This window comes from Lytechinus pictus, chromosome 6 (genome assembly GCF_037042905.1).
Source record: "Lytechinus pictus isolate F3 Inbred chromosome 6, Lp3.0, whole genome shotgun sequence".
Classification (NCBI taxonomy): domain Eukaryota; kingdom Metazoa; phylum Echinodermata; class Echinoidea; order Temnopleuroida; family Toxopneustidae; genus Lytechinus; species Lytechinus pictus.
Genome location: NC_087250.1, coordinates 2,544,197 through 2,560,106, shown reverse-complemented (window position 1 = coordinate 2,560,106; position 15,910 = coordinate 2,544,197). Strand labels below are relative to the sequence as shown.

Sequence of the window (15,910 nt, the reverse complement as noted above, 5' to 3'; positions counted from 1 at the left end):
GAATACAAATCAGACAAGGCATAACAATTAATTCAAATAAAAGAAAATAGCGATTTGGAATCAAAGACAATTAAAAGAGTGAAATATGAGGGAACCTGCATAAAAAAGCAAGGCTTGTTAAGTCTGCAGGTAGGTTATATGCAAGAAGAAAATATAGTAATTCACCATTACAATTAGCGTAACTGAAAAAGCTTGTCAAAAAAGGCAAAGTATATCGGACAAAATAAATTAATAAATAATTGAATAAAATAAATAAATAAATGAATTGATTAATTAATTAATTAATATCAGAAAAGGAGGTCAAACCTATTCCCTCAAAACAAATTCTGACATACTTAAAAGAAAATCATCAAAATCTTATAAGAGAAAAAAAAACTTCCTCTCACCCTGCACAACCGAACCCTCAGATATCCTTGTAATCTTTACAACAACAGTACCATGCTGTGTAGTCAGTACATAGTTTAAAGAACAGTTCAAAATAAAAAAATTACAGTGAAATTTAAGGTACAATCAAAATATGTATAGAGGTAGTACAAACGAATTGCCCATTTGCGAAAATATCGAATACCGGTTTAGTTCATTTGTATATGCCATTATGAAAATTTGATTCAGTGGAAAATATATGCACAAATTATGTTAGTAACATCGCACAGTAAGTTATGAATAGAATTATTAGATCCGTCTCGAATTGTATAATTTTTAATTGGGCTAGTATGAATTGGTTACATGTATTTCAAACATGGAGCATCCAATGATATGCATGAATAGGGTTATGTCAGCACATTCCTTAGCAATATTTGATGTTACTTTCATAACTGAATAACCCTGATATCTTTTATACAGGTGTATAAGATTCATGCTATGAGCGGAGAAGCATCATTAGAATGGGAGATGGATGGCATAACCCACGAGGATGAATGGCATGTCATGGAAATAAATCTCAATAACACTGATGATCTCTTCAAGGTATGACTCGTTTTCTTCCTCGTATTGGTCTACTTCAGTCTGTTCCTTCTCTCTATTTGCCTTGATATTACACTTTGTATTCACCTATTATCAGAGCTGCCAACCTAATTGGACAAAAAAACTCTGAAAATGCTATTTTCAACACAAAAAAATCCTTTTTTTTGCCACTCATACGTCAGCAAAATTTCTGAATGGAATCTAGCACACAAGTATTAGAAATATCCACTAACTTACATTTTACGTACTTGTGAATTATTACATGTAGTTTATTGTCAAAAACCGAAACAGAAACAGAGACTTTTGCATGCATATGATACAGTACACGTATCACAGAATTCATGAAAATCTTATTTTATTGAGATAAATCCTATCCATTCTCATGCAAAAAATCATACAAAACAAGGTAAAATGCTATTGATTGGCAGCTCCGTATTCAACTTATTCTTAACTATCCTCTGCTGTCCAATCATTTATGAAATATAATAGGCCTAATATTTGTATTTGTATTCATATGCATTGTCAGTTACACAGAATATCCCTTATCCACTTTTAGTCTTTCAATACATGTGTGAAGCTGCTTTTTAAGGTCAGAGTTTAAAAATTACCATCCCACTGACTCGATGACGTTTATGATCATAATTATGAATGTCATTATTTATATTTCTTTACATTGCGTTTACTCCTTTCCTTACATTTTTTCACACCCAGTTGTATGAGTTTCGAGCAGCATCACATTGGTACATTAGGTACATTATAAAGTACCTTTTAGAATCGACTAATGACCCTCTTGTTCTATACCGTTGCAGATCCAATTCCGAGCCTCGAGTAAAGACTACACACAGAATGCTGCCATATCTCTGGACGATCTTACCATCTCGTCCGCCCCGTGTTCCCCATTCGGTGACTGTAACTTTGAGACCGGTCTTTGCACGTGGAAGAATGAAGAAAAGACTGATGATTTTGATTGGCAGCGGATCCAGGGTAGGACGCCCTCTGACGGTACTGGACCAGGCGTTGACCATACCTTCGGGACGCCTTATGGTAATGTTTTAAAAATCTTTTGTATGCCAAAATCTCTATAAGAGGGGCCTTATTTGGATCTTTTCCTCCAGCGTTTCAGAGCAAACGGTGAAAATGACAAAAAAGGCAAAATTGAACAAAAACAAATATGGACTCAATTTGTACACACAACGGCATATAGGCTCATGGTTTGTTGGAGTTTCATTCTAAATGTTGTGAATGTGATGATAAAATGAAGTTTATAACTACGCTATATGACACTGATACTAAATAATATAATGTCATAATGGCTTGGCAAGGAGTACGATGAACCTTTAAAAAAGTATTGAATTTCGCATCCTACCGGGTACCCATTTAACACCTGGATGGAGAGTGGCAAACGTGGATAAGTGCCTTGCAAAATGGCATTAGCGTCGGGTGGGATTCGAACCCTTGATCTCTGAAGAGTCATGTGACTGAACCACTTCACCACGACACCTCCAATTTTAATCAAATACTTACCTGTATGATGGCTTAATATTGTGTTGTCCTGACTTTTCTGAGAAATTCTACACTCGAGGAAATCGGAACATAGGACAAAACTTGAAAAGTACAATTGTTCTTTCTTTATATCTATTTAGGGACGTATATATACACAGAAGCCTCGGGGCAGACACAGGGACAGGCGGCCACCTTGAAGTCAGGTGACTTCCTGGCCTCACAGAAACTATGCATGGAGTTTTATTACCATATGAATGGGGAAGGTGTAGGCAATCTCAATATCCAAACTCAAGCAGATACAGCAACTAAGGTCACGACATTGGAGACACTGAAAGGCAACAGGGGCGATGTGTGGAGACATGATACGGTATGAGTGTGGAGAACATGAGGGTTATATATCCTCATGTTGCCCCTGAAATGTATGTCCATTAAACATTGTACTTTCTGATAAATGTGTCCTGCTTTTTTTCATCTCAATGAGACCCTATTTTATCTTTTGAAAAATGCATATTTTGTGTAAAGTTGTAAAATATGATTCCTTTACACTGAGACATGATTATGCTTCTCAGATTTTGGAGGTCAGTTGTGTACATTTCTTGTAGGATCAAAAAAGGACTGAGGATAGAGTTTGGATAGTTTTCTTTCAGGACCAACACTTGCCAAAAAAGATACACGGTGTACTGTGAAACCTACCTCACTTCTTCACCATGGAAACCTTTAGAAGTTACAATAAAGGATTTTTTTTTAATGAAATTATCTTATTATATCATGATGACGAGACTGGGACACAGTTGTGCTTACCAAATTTCCAAGTTTCATTCAGGTCATGGGGAGTATTCTACTAAAGGACTTGTTGGATGTTTTATCTCACAGTTACCATAGTAACAGTGATTCACAGCCAATCAAAATCAACCAAAGTTGTCAGATCATACATTTTGTCATGCAACTTAATATGTTGATGAAACGCTGCCTGGTATGAAGCCCCTCCCATTTTTACCTTCCTTATTAAGCTGTTGCATGATTCGCACGGTCTTATCATTATAATGAGTTATCACATTTTTCCCTCTCACATTGATACTGAAAACAACATGCAAACAATCAACACTTTTAAGAGAATATTTTTTTCAAAGTTATACCTTGTTATTTATCTTCGATAAGCACCTTGACACAAATATTTGTAGTGTCTTTTTAGCAGGCATCCGTTTTATGATCTTGCAAATCGATTCTCCAAAAATTCTTACGGTTGTGTCCATGCTAAAATGAAAGAAGTAGAAAGGAAGAGGATGCTGAACTAGATTCCTTAATGATTTTTTTTTCAAAGTCGTTGCCTTAATGAATGGACAGATGGATCTATTATATGCTTTTCACACTGCACTTTTTTCCCTTAACCCCAGGAAATTGGTGGAGCTAAGGGGGGTTCTTAGCCCGACCAATTTCCCGGGGTTAAGCTTAGCCCACTTCGTTTTCACACTACGTTTTAGCAAAGTGGGCTAGCACGGTAAATAGTACGGTACTATCTGGCCCTGCAAAAAAGCAGGGTTTGCCGGCTTATTGTGGTGCTAGCACCACAATTGCGGTGCTAAGAGATGCAGTGTGAAACGAAACAGGGCTAATCAAAACTGGGGCTAAGCATTAGCCAATCACAGAAGTCGAAATTGCACGTTAATCGCGCTCTGTATGGTAAAATCATTAAGGCGTTAACCCCGGCTAAGCAAATAGTACGGGGTTAAGAAAGACAGTGTGAATCGAAAAAAAGATAGTATGGGGTTAAGGAAATGCAGTGTGAAAAGCATATCAGTTTTATCACTTTTCCTGTACTAAATTGATCTTTGATTCCCGTTGATTACAGATAATATTAAATCCAATCAAGGATGCTTATTCGTACCAGGTGATGTTCCAAGCTACGGTAGGCTCATCTCAAACCAGTGATATATCACTCGATGATATTGCTTTCTATGATGAGGAATGTCCAGGTGTGTAATAGTTTATTCTATCCCCCGTGAGATAGTAATTTATATTACCCAACTCGGTTCAAAATCAAGAAGCAGTATGATATGGGTGAACTTGTGACTTTTGACTATATTTGTTTTTGCTTGTCCATTGTTTTTTGGCAATTTCTTCTATGGTGGTAATATTTTTTTCCCCTTGGAACACCACTAGCCCCCCCCCCCCAAAAAAAAAAAAAATAACCGGCCCTTGGTTCATCCATGAAGTGGACAAAGATCTAGGTTCTAAGTTTACGAACTAACTCTTTGCCCACTTAGTTCAACTATAATCACATAAGGTAGACTGCCAAGTTCGACTCAAGTCACATTATATTCACAATGCACAAAGAGTGCATTAAGTCTATGGTGTATACACACACAATCGTGAAGTGTGCATCGCACTGTACTACATACATAAAACATCTACTGTTAACAATAAACCAATCAAAAGCTATTGTGAGCTAAATGAGAATAGCCCATACCAATCCCCTTTTAAGATTGCACAATGAAATCAATGTGGTGCAGGAGTGAATCAGTCCGTGGCGGGCAAAGAGTTAAATGATTTTATAAACCCCAAATATTCCATTATGTAAACGTTTATTTTTCAAATTTGATTTAACTGCTTCCACGGTGGGGATTATTGACTTACCAACAAACAATTTTTTTAACACGACTAGACCCCTCCCTCCACCTCCTTACTTTAAAATAAAAGAAGTTGCCCAATGGAACGACAATGGAAAAATTGTAAACAAATTGTAATATCAGTGGCAGTAACCATTTTGTACCACTTTAAGTGGATATATGATTCTATTTCAAGTATATTTGAAGAATACCTTCATTTGTCACTCGGTGTGGTGTTTCTTATTCCTGTACGTAAGTTTAGAATGACTTTGTAAACGACCCTTGAACCTTTCTTACCAGCTAAATAGTCACCAATGAACATCTAATGGTGAATATCATTTTCCACAAGAAAGGATCACCAGTTGTTCTTGAAGTAACCCTTTACTTACAGCTTTATGAAACGGCCCTGCTATGCAATCTTCGTAAAAATAGGATAACTGATACCACATTCAGGGGCCGCGGAACGGTTTTCAAAGTGGGGGGCTGAGCCGAAAGTGGGGGGGCTGACCATGCTAAAAATCACAATCATATGGTCAATTTTACGTTTTTGTACACGGTTTTGGGAAAAAGTGGGGGGGGGCTGAAGCCCCCCCCCCCCCCCGGTTCCGCGGCCCCTGACATTTATAAATAACTTCCTGCTTATCACGGTCTAAATGTGTTTCTTTTTGTAGCCGATCCAACTGACTGTGATTTCTTCTGTGATGACCCGGCTCAGACCTGTATACCTTATACACAATTCTGTGACTTCACTTATCATTGCCCAAATAATTTAGACGAACTAGACTGCGGTATGTACATTTCGATTCATATCATTTGACTGATGATGGTATCACATTTAAGATAGTCTGTTGTTAGCTTTCATGGACCTGACTAATACAGGTTGTGATTAGGCGTTTGTAATCAAATTGAGTTAAATTGTCAGTATGATTCTCTTATGTCGATTCTGAATGATTATACTATCGATTGATCAACAAGTCTTTTGATCTTTCAATCAAATAATTGAAATGCGCATTCTAATTGACTGTATTATATGTCAAGTGAATCAGATTATAATGATAATGATAATGATAATAATATTTGCATTTAAGTCAAGCTCAAGGCGCACAAGTGAAGGAGGGGTAAACAAAATTACAAGTAACAGAAAATCATTAATAAAATGAGTTATTAAAGAGGTCGGTTTTTAGCTCAATCTTAATTGGTTCGACAATCTTGTTATCTCGGATCTCTCGTGGGAAGGAATTCCATTGTCAGGGCCCTGCATGAATGAATGCCCTTTCCCGCCACTTTGTTTTACATTTTGGATATATAAGAAGACCAGAGTCACTGGAGCGTAGAAGCCTAGATGATGTGTAGATGTGAATCAGAGCAGAGTTGTACTGTGGAGCAGTGCCATAAACTGAGTGATATATCAGCAAAAGGATTTTGAATTTGACACGTTCACTCATGGGCAACCAATGTAAAGATTTAAGAACAGGAGTGATGTGGGTATTTGAATTTGTTGCGAAGGATGACTATACGAGCAGCAGAATTATGTAGTTTTTGCAATCGAGTCATTTGGGACTGGGGTATAATAATTAAAGGTGCAGACGATATGAGATAAATGAATGAACAATTTATAATAAGGTGATCAATTGATTCCTCGAATTGTATTCCCAAGTTATGCAATGTATATCAGTCTAAAATTTTGACTACAATTCACTTGTCCATGACCCTGGAAAGCAAGGGCTTCCTATGAGTTGCTGCGGGTGATATTTTTCATAGGCAACACCCCCTGGAATTCTGTAGGTGTGGCAAAATGGATAAATATAAGGACCTAGCTAGATTTACTTGTCAAATTTCTCGGAACCGAAACGACCTTAATCAATTTTGAAGTGAAACATTTTTTTTGCTTGTCAAATTTACAAATTTACAAAGCCCCTGTAACACTTGTTTCCAGGGCCATGCCCTCATCAAGATGCATTTTAACTACTTTATTTCTTTACCGTTTATTTATAGGATCAGCATGTACATTTGAACAGGACACCTGTCGCTGGTGGAACGCTGGATCAAGTGGTTATAAATGGATTAGACACCAAGGAGCTACACCAGATTCTAACACCGGACCTGCATATGATCATACTACACTAAGTGCTGCTGGTAAATATATAAACATTAGCATCCTGTGTTACACCCAAGGTGTTATCTTTTGTATAGACTTAGAAATCTTGTGTTGGATCTTGAGATTAGATACTTCGTTTTATGTTTAGGGGTAAAAATTTGTTCAGTATTGTCTAGAACATGATTTGATTCTTTGCCTGCCACAAAGATAGGCCCTCCTGCGCCACATTAATTTAAGATGCATCTTTATGAGGGGTTTGGCATGGGCTATGTTAATTCATTTCACAATAGCTTTTGATTGGTTAGTTTTAAAGTAATAGTTTGCACACTGTACAATGCGATGCACATTACTATTCTGAATGTGTGTATGTGCAAGGGAATAAATGCACTCTGTGTGTATTGTGAATAAAATGTCGCTGAGTTGAAGTCTGGCTCGCTGTATGTTTACAGTCCAGGCAAAGCGTACGAAGAGTTAATAACTGGAGGGAAATATCAAAATATACTCAGCATTTCTTTGTACATCCGCCCCCCATTTTCCACATGCTATTATTTTACTTCATGAAGTACTGAAACCATTATAAATGGTAACATTTCACCTTTCTTATGTGAAGCACAAAGGGGAAACAGATCATTTCAGGAGCTCCCGCATTCAGAGGGTTTGATGTATATACTTTATGGGATTGCGATTGTGAGTTTAATTTGTCTATAAAACATGGACTTACCCTATAGGTATTACTGGAACCTAATCGCAATAGGAATATCGGCTCTCATTGGCTATTCTTTTTAGGTTTTCTGATACTTAAAATATGATATATCTGCATTTTGTTATATCTGGCAAATAATTGCTGGACCCTAATCGCAATAGGAATATCGGCTCTCATTGGCTATTCTTTTAAGGTTTTCTAATGCCTAAAATATGATATATTTGCATTTTGTCAAGTTATATCAATCAATCAATAACTCACATCACCTGTACTTTTTATCTCTTTGCAAGGCTGGTATATGTACGTGGGCACCGCGCCCAGCTCCGGTGCTGCCTATGCTGTATTCTCCTCTCGAATGCACAACAACGCTGCAGCAACGTGTGAGATTCAGTTCTGGTTCCATATGTACGGTGAAGACATTGGTGTACTGCAGCTATGGATTCAAGAAGAGGTATACCTAATGCTACCATGGTTTAAGGAAGGAGATCAAGGAGACTATTGGCATGAAGGAATCGCAGGGATCGGCAGGATTCCTGGTGGATTCAATGTAAGTTAACCTCTTCCATTAAACTTTAAAAAATTGGTAAGTTAGTGAAATTTTGGCTTCGTTTATCCTTCATGCCTCTGAAACTGTAATTATACAAGTGCCTTGAGCACCTAACAAGGTGGTAGCCATGTGCGCTTAACAATTACCCTAAATCATCATAAAAGATTAATCCCAGAACTGCATGTCAAAGGCATGACCCTGTGCATAGAAAAAAGGTATCATGTCAATGACCGGAATTACCGTACATGTTTCAAATCATAAGACGTAGTGTTGTGTAAGTATACCGTAATTCTTATTGATGCAACTGCAATGAATGGCGATCTGGGCCCCGTCTTACAAAGAGTTACAAAGATCAATCATAACTCTATAGAAATCCATCAGTGTCATAATTTTTTTTCTACAAAAAAATTGCACAATGTCCTTTGTATGCAAAGAGAAGCACAGTGAATTTTCAAGAAAACAATGAATGCATGAATATACATCACGGATAGAAAATATATTGAACAAACATGCATAATAGATGTTGATATTGCTGGCTTTCCATAGTTGCGATTGATCGGATCAATCGTAACTCTTTGTCGGACGGGGCCCAGATGTGTATATAGGAACTTTTAGTGCTATCATATTGTATGCATGGGGACCGTTTCATCAACATTTTTGTCTGACAAGTTGTCAGATCTGACTTTCCTTGATTCTGATTGGCTGAGAGGCACTGTTACTATAGTAACTGTCGGATCAAATGGGACTTGTCAGATAAAACGTCCGACAAGTCCTTTCATGAAACGCTTCCCAGGTCATTTCGGTGACTATCGGCATGAAAGAATACAAGACTTGACAGAAACACAACTTATATGTATTCAACTCAATTTCGTCTGCAAAAATTGTATGCATTAATCTATGGTCATTTTATTTATATTTAAATTTAACAAGTCAAAATGCTGTATAAGAACAAGCATTTGCCTCAGAAAACCTAAAAGCACATAAATGTTTTTATATATCATTACCCCAATATTTTACTTAGACAGTCTGTTCAAAATATTTGCATTCTTGAGAATTAACAAAACCTATTTTCGCATCAGGTCAAGTTCCAGTCAATTCGAACTTTTGAAGTTCTTGGTGACGTGGCAATTGATGACATCAGAATGGAATCATGTGCTCTGCCAGGTAAAGTTTTTCGCTCCCTTATCCCGAAGGGGGGAGCATTTAAGGGAAATAAGTTGCAAAGAAGTAATCCCATTTGCTCAACTGTTTGTAAAATACAATATTTACCTCTTAATTTTGGACTGAACGTTCATCCCTATTTCATAGAAATCATCCTTCAAATCTCTACCTAAAGCGGATTGTAGATTCTTGAATATCCGGTCAATGATATATTTCAAGATCACCGTAAGGAAGTCAAATAATCTAAGTCAAGGTACCTTCTTCTATCAAAGTTCCATAAATTTGTTATTTGGTATCCGATTTTGATGATATTTTCAGCATTTTGCTCTGTGAATTTTAGTCTAGTTTTTTATATTTTCAGCCCGGAGCATCCCTTTAATTGAATTGCCTAAGTGACAGTTACTGCCCCTGTCTAAGTCTTTTTGATAATCATCTGATGTTGATTTTGTTGCAGTACCTCAAATTGAGGATTGTCAAGCCGATGAGTTTCGATGTGATCGTGGCGCCTGCATCACAAAAAGACGACTCTGTGATTTTACTGATGATTGTGGAGACTGGTCTGATGAAGCTTCAGATATTTGCAGTAAGTTATTAGTACTATTGCACGATGAGTCAGATCCTCACGACGCGATTGGTCGAAATGTGACACGTGACCAGACAAAATGGCAATGTTTTAAATGGCTATTATACAAAATGGTTAGTATAATTTATAAGGTAGTCCATATAAGACAAAACTGACCAGAGAATAGATTTAACTGTCGAAACTACCAGAAATAGTTCACAATTTGGATGTGCATAAAGATCAATAGTTGACTTCACTTTGTCATAAAATAAATAATATAATAATGATACATGTATGTATTTTGAAGATGTGGACACAAATAATAAAAAAAATAGTCAAACTGTATTACTAAATTATATATACAAAGATGATATTGTAATCTCCTAAAATGAAAGAAGCATCATATATCTCTTATAACAGTAAGTATTCGTACTATTCCAGTGTCATACCTAGCCTTGATGCAAACGCATTGAATATCTGATGATGTGACTATACCCCTTGTGATAATATATTTTGAATAAATCGCATTAGGAAAAAGGAGAACATATTACTTTTGCGATTGATTCATGAAATATTTTTTTACGATGTCGGTCCCACTGCTACCTTTGATATGAACACACTAAAACTCTAAAACAGTAATTAAAAAATGTGTATAATATATATTTCTCAACAAAAGAATGAAACGGCATCCAGTATATTTGATATTCTAGGATCATAATTATGTATCCCTTTAAAGTACAGTATTATCCTGATGATAGTGTGATTATAGTAATAATAATAATAATCCGCCTTTATATAGCGCTTAATACATCGGAACGACGTGTATAAGCGCTTAACAGATATATCTTAACCCCGGTCATCGGATTCAATCAGTCATTCCCACACACAATGTGTGCACATCCTCCACTCCCTGGGGAGTATTCCAGTCAGTTGCCAGTGAGGCGCACACAGTACTGGACAAGCTACATTGACTTTCACATTCTGCCGTTTACCCTTTTAGCACCTGGGTCGAGAGTGACAAAGGGTGGATTAAGGCCTTGCCAAAGGACGCCAGACCGCGGTGGGATTCGAACACACGACCCTCTGGTTACAATGCGAGAGTCAGAACGACTCCACCACGGCTCCGCCAGCTGTTGCTGCCCCCCCCCCCCCCATCCCAAACTAGAAAAAAAATTAATACACGTGTTATAATGTACATGTAGCACCAAATATATCAGCTACATGTATCTCAATGAAATCAACTTTACATGTGAACATATTAAAACGCTAATTGGTCAAATAGTATTTAAAGGTCAAGTCCACCGCAGAGAAATTTAGATTTAAATCAATAGAGAAAAATCAGACAAGCACAATGTTGAAAATTTCATCAAAATCGGATGTAAAATAAGAAAGTTATGACATTTCAAAGTTTCGCTTATTTTTAACAAAATAGTTATATGAACGAGCCAGTTACATCCAAATGAGAGAGTCGATTATGTCATTCACTCACTATTTTTTTTGTTTTTATTGTTTGAATTATACAATATTTCAATTTTTACGAATTTGATGATTAGGACCTCCTTGCCTGAAGCACAAAATGTTAAAAAAAATCATTCCACGTGTTCAGGCAGGAATGAAACTTTATTTCACATGACAATGACGAGAAAATCAAAATATTTCATATTTCATAAAATAGAATACAAAAGAAATAGTGAGTGATGTCATCAGTTCCCTCATTTGCATACCCACCGAGATGTGCATATAACTGTTTTGTGAAATGAAGCGAAACTTTAAAATGTCATAACTTTCTTATGTTACATCCGATTTTGATGAAATTTTCAGTGTTATGCTTGTTGAATTTTTCTCTTTTTATTCAAATCAAGTTTTTGTTGGGGTGGACTTGTCCTTTAATATAATGCTCTGTAGAGTGTTATGAATATTTCTCCACCTGAAATAATAACGCAAATAGGCATGTTTAAATCAAGTTTATCATCAATTTATGTGCTATATCTAAGTAAGATATGAACACATCGCTTTATATATATATATATATATATAATATATTTATTTATGTATACATATACATATATATGAACAGACGTATTGTTCACGTCTGTTTAAATTATTTTTTTTGCAACTTTTTGGATTTTGAATCCTTTTTTTCACCTCATGGGCAATGACGAAGAGTGTGACTTTGCCTTTCGTTTTTAAGAGCTACTCTCCTTTTAAAATCTACGATTTACTTTTGCTGCATTTTACTTAACAAATTTTGATTATTATATATAGATATATGTTTGTATATATCCCCATGATAAGGGTTTAGTAGTAACGATATCCCTAAAAAATTCAATGTAATACATGTGTCATTGTGGCATCAAATTTTACAGCATTTCAGTTTCATATCTACGTTAGATGTGAACTTGTTGAAAAATCAGTGAGTCAAATATTATTGACTATGTACTCGGTGGAAAAAATATTGGTGCAACTTTATAATATAATCAAAATTATTGAAAATTTACATCTTTCCCCAACCCTAGCCCTCTTAAAAACACAGTCACTGGCTTCCTTTTGGTATTAAATCATATTCATACATATTAAGTTGCATTTTCAAAATTTAGCATTCAGAGTAAAATATTGTAATACTTACATGTATAAGAAATTGGAAGCATGCTCTATTTCTTGGATTTTTTTTATGTTCTCAGTTTTTAATCGCCCTATTCCAGTCTCATTTACATGTATTTCTACTATCTTCCTTAGATATGAACAAATTAAATCTCCAATGAGTCAGACAGTACTTGATATATCCTCCGTGTAAGGATGTATTTACAGCTATAGCATCTATAAAAAAAAGAATTAATATTACATGCGATACTTTGAGGGCTGTTAGGATTTGCAGTTAAATCAAGCGCCCTCTCTCGGTAACATTTATTTTTCTTTACGTCAAGGAATTATTTTACATATTCACGGCATATTCATTAATTGGATACTAGAAGCTACTGACAAGCATTGTATTCTGAAATTGTTCAGTCCATTCCTTGCTTGGCAATGTGCTTTGTGTAAACGAAACATAAATAAGGAGATATTTTATTTTGATCAGGCATATGATTCGAATAAAATCTTAATGAAATGGGTAAATATGTCAAATAAAACAAATACTTCAAACCATAACCGTTTTCGGGCAAGTGCATCAATATAATCCAGAAATGATTTCGAAGATTGGCATGCCCTTTTGAAGGTATTCACAAAAACTAAAGGTAGGCTTTTGTTATTATTATCGATATTATTATTGTAGATGGGATTTGTAATGCACCAAATTCTCTGAGTAGCGTGCTAAAGGCGCATTAAAAAAATGAAAGAGAGAGAAAGTACATAATTACAAAATGGTAAATAAAGGAATTGACACTTATTACTATGATTATGACAATTATTATTGTTATTATTACTATTAGTACTATGATTATTATTCATATTACTATCGTCATCATCACTATCACTATTACTATTGTCATCAATATTTTCAGAGGATTACAATAATTGTGACTTTGAGGATGATACGTGTGACTGGAGTCAGGATAATACAGATGAAATAGACTACATGAGAATCAAAGGTCCCTCAGATACTAACTTTAGGACAGGACCCTACAGAGACCACACAACACAGACTATAGGTAAGCATACTTTCACCTTGATTTGGTCAGAGTGAACATACCTCACTTGATTGCAGATGATATTCACAGAGAGCTTCAAGAAATACGGAGAAAACAATTTTTGAAGTTCGGGTTTATTCAAGTATGAGATGAGCACGATGTGCCATCTCAGAAGCGGTGCCATAAAACTAAATGCATCTTATTTTCTCTTTGACTTCACAATTTGAAGTTTGGACAGTGAGAAGAAGACAAATTACTCTTTCAAATAAGTTAATTTTCTAATTTTTGCTTTTTGAATACCACATTTACTATTTTAGTTATTTACGGAGAACCTTCCCTTGTGAATCTTTGTTGGTTTTTGGTAGCTGGTAATATTCGTCATAATGAATGCAACCATGACTGTTTACAATGAAGGCGATAGAGCGAGCATGCTTTAACAATGAAGTTATTTTGAGATTCCTCTTGTCCTTTGTAAAAAGTAAAGTTAATAGTCATGATCAGTGAATAACATGTGTAATATAGGATGTTATGCGTGTGCTTTTATATAACAATCCCCATATGATAATGGTTTTGCAATACTCTTGTGACATAGGTCATTACATGGTTATGGATGCCAGCACAAATGGTTATACAGAAGGTGATAGAGCAAGAATGGTCAGTCTTGTTCATCAATCAATTGGAGACTGCAGGGTAAGTGGTATCTCATTCAACCTTCGTAGTACAATAAAATGTATTGAAATTGAACTTTACCAATACTGATAACTGTACCTGCTAAGCATAGCCATCTAACTTGTATCAGATTTTATGTTTCGCCATGATAAAAGCCATTTTATTGGATTCCCCTCAGACATGCATGCTTAATAGTTCATTTAATGTTCATTATATGGGGTTCATTTAATATTGTAATAGTAGAAATAAAAGTAACTAATTGTACATTATAATGCAAATGTTTCATACCTTCAAGAATGGTATATTTTAAAAGTACTTATGATGCAAAGGAACATATATATTCAGTATTAAATAATGATGTATTTGTTGAACCAGGATTTAAACAGGTAAATTTTTCCCCAGAGCAGTAACTTTGTTGTCATTTCTTGTAAAGTTCTTGGTAATTCTGCTCAACAAAAATAAGGAATCCATGGCAGTTTCTGTAATACGTAAAATTACCATCATCGTAGTAGATAAATTATAAATGTATTTCTAGGATCTTGCAAAATGAAGAAACATTGAATAGTAAAAATTTTCCCGGAGGACAGCTTTCTCTCAAATTCATATTGAAAACTATACCTTGCCAGTCCTTCTGGGAAGAACACAGCGGCACACGATGTCTTCAAAGTGTCTACAGATTATGGATTGTGTTAAGCTGTGATTCACATTGATAAAATGCTCAAATTCAACAGTGCGAAGATATTTTCACACTGTGGATACCTCAATAGTGTGACTGTTCACAGCGTTTTCACATGGTCGACTATGTGAATATATTATTCACACTGTTAACATATGTCCAAATTCAACAGTGTGAAAGTGATTTCACATTATGTTCCACACTGTGAACATACCTTAAACACTCTGTGGGACACGGTGATATATCCAGTGGGGGCCAGATAAAAAGTTCACCCTCTTTTCTCTGTCTGCTTTTGCTTGTAGTTCCGATTGTGGTACCATATGTTTGGATCTAACATGGGCACACTGAATATATTCATGAAGACATCAATAGGAGGCTACATGACCACTCTCTTCACCAAGACTGGCCATTCAAATGACTATTGGGAACTCGCAGATGTAGACCTAACTGCTTCCGGGTCAACCAACTTCCAGGTCGTAATAGAGGCCATACGAGGGGACGGGCCATATGGCGATATTGGCATCGATGATACGTCCTTTACACCTGAGTGTGTGAAGTCATCTGGTAGGCACACCCTTATGCTTCACAAAGCAACCTGTGCATGATTTATTTCAAAATTTGATAGTGAGAAAGAAAAGAAAAACATGTAAGATGTTTGCTATAACAGTTAATTCATGAAGGGTAAAAAATTGTTTTACTTATTTCTTTTGTTGGGGATGGGATATGAAACATTGTCTAACAAGAAAAACAACCAATATCTAGAGACGTTGATGATAATCTGTTTCTGAATAAAAAT

General features: G+C 35.8%; 1 protein-coding gene across 1 annotated transcript in view; it reads left to right on the top strand.

Moving 5' to 3' along the window:
- LOC129263574 (MAM and LDL-receptor class A domain-containing protein 1-like) overlaps nucleotides 1-15,910 on the top strand; it is a 66,558-nt gene that overhangs the window by 24,111 nt on the left and 26,537 nt on the right. The window contains exons 21-32 of the mRNA XM_064100622.1: nucleotides 844-966; nucleotides 1,773-2,007; nucleotides 2,607-2,833; nucleotides 4,316-4,439; nucleotides 5,744-5,860; nucleotides 7,068-7,208; nucleotides 8,164-8,420; nucleotides 9,500-9,584; nucleotides 10,036-10,164; nucleotides 13,644-13,790; nucleotides 14,362-14,459; nucleotides 15,417-15,678. Of these exons, the coding sequence (XP_063956692.1) occupies nucleotides 844-966; nucleotides 1,773-2,007; nucleotides 2,607-2,833; nucleotides 4,316-4,439; nucleotides 5,744-5,860; nucleotides 7,068-7,208; nucleotides 8,164-8,420; nucleotides 9,500-9,584; nucleotides 10,036-10,164; nucleotides 13,644-13,790; nucleotides 14,362-14,459; nucleotides 15,417-15,678 (1,945 nt within the window). The remainder of the gene's footprint in view (nucleotides 1-843; nucleotides 967-1,772; nucleotides 2,008-2,606; nucleotides 2,834-4,315; nucleotides 4,440-5,743; nucleotides 5,861-7,067; nucleotides 7,209-8,163; nucleotides 8,421-9,499; nucleotides 9,585-10,035; nucleotides 10,165-13,643; nucleotides 13,791-14,361; nucleotides 14,460-15,416; nucleotides 15,679-15,910) is intronic.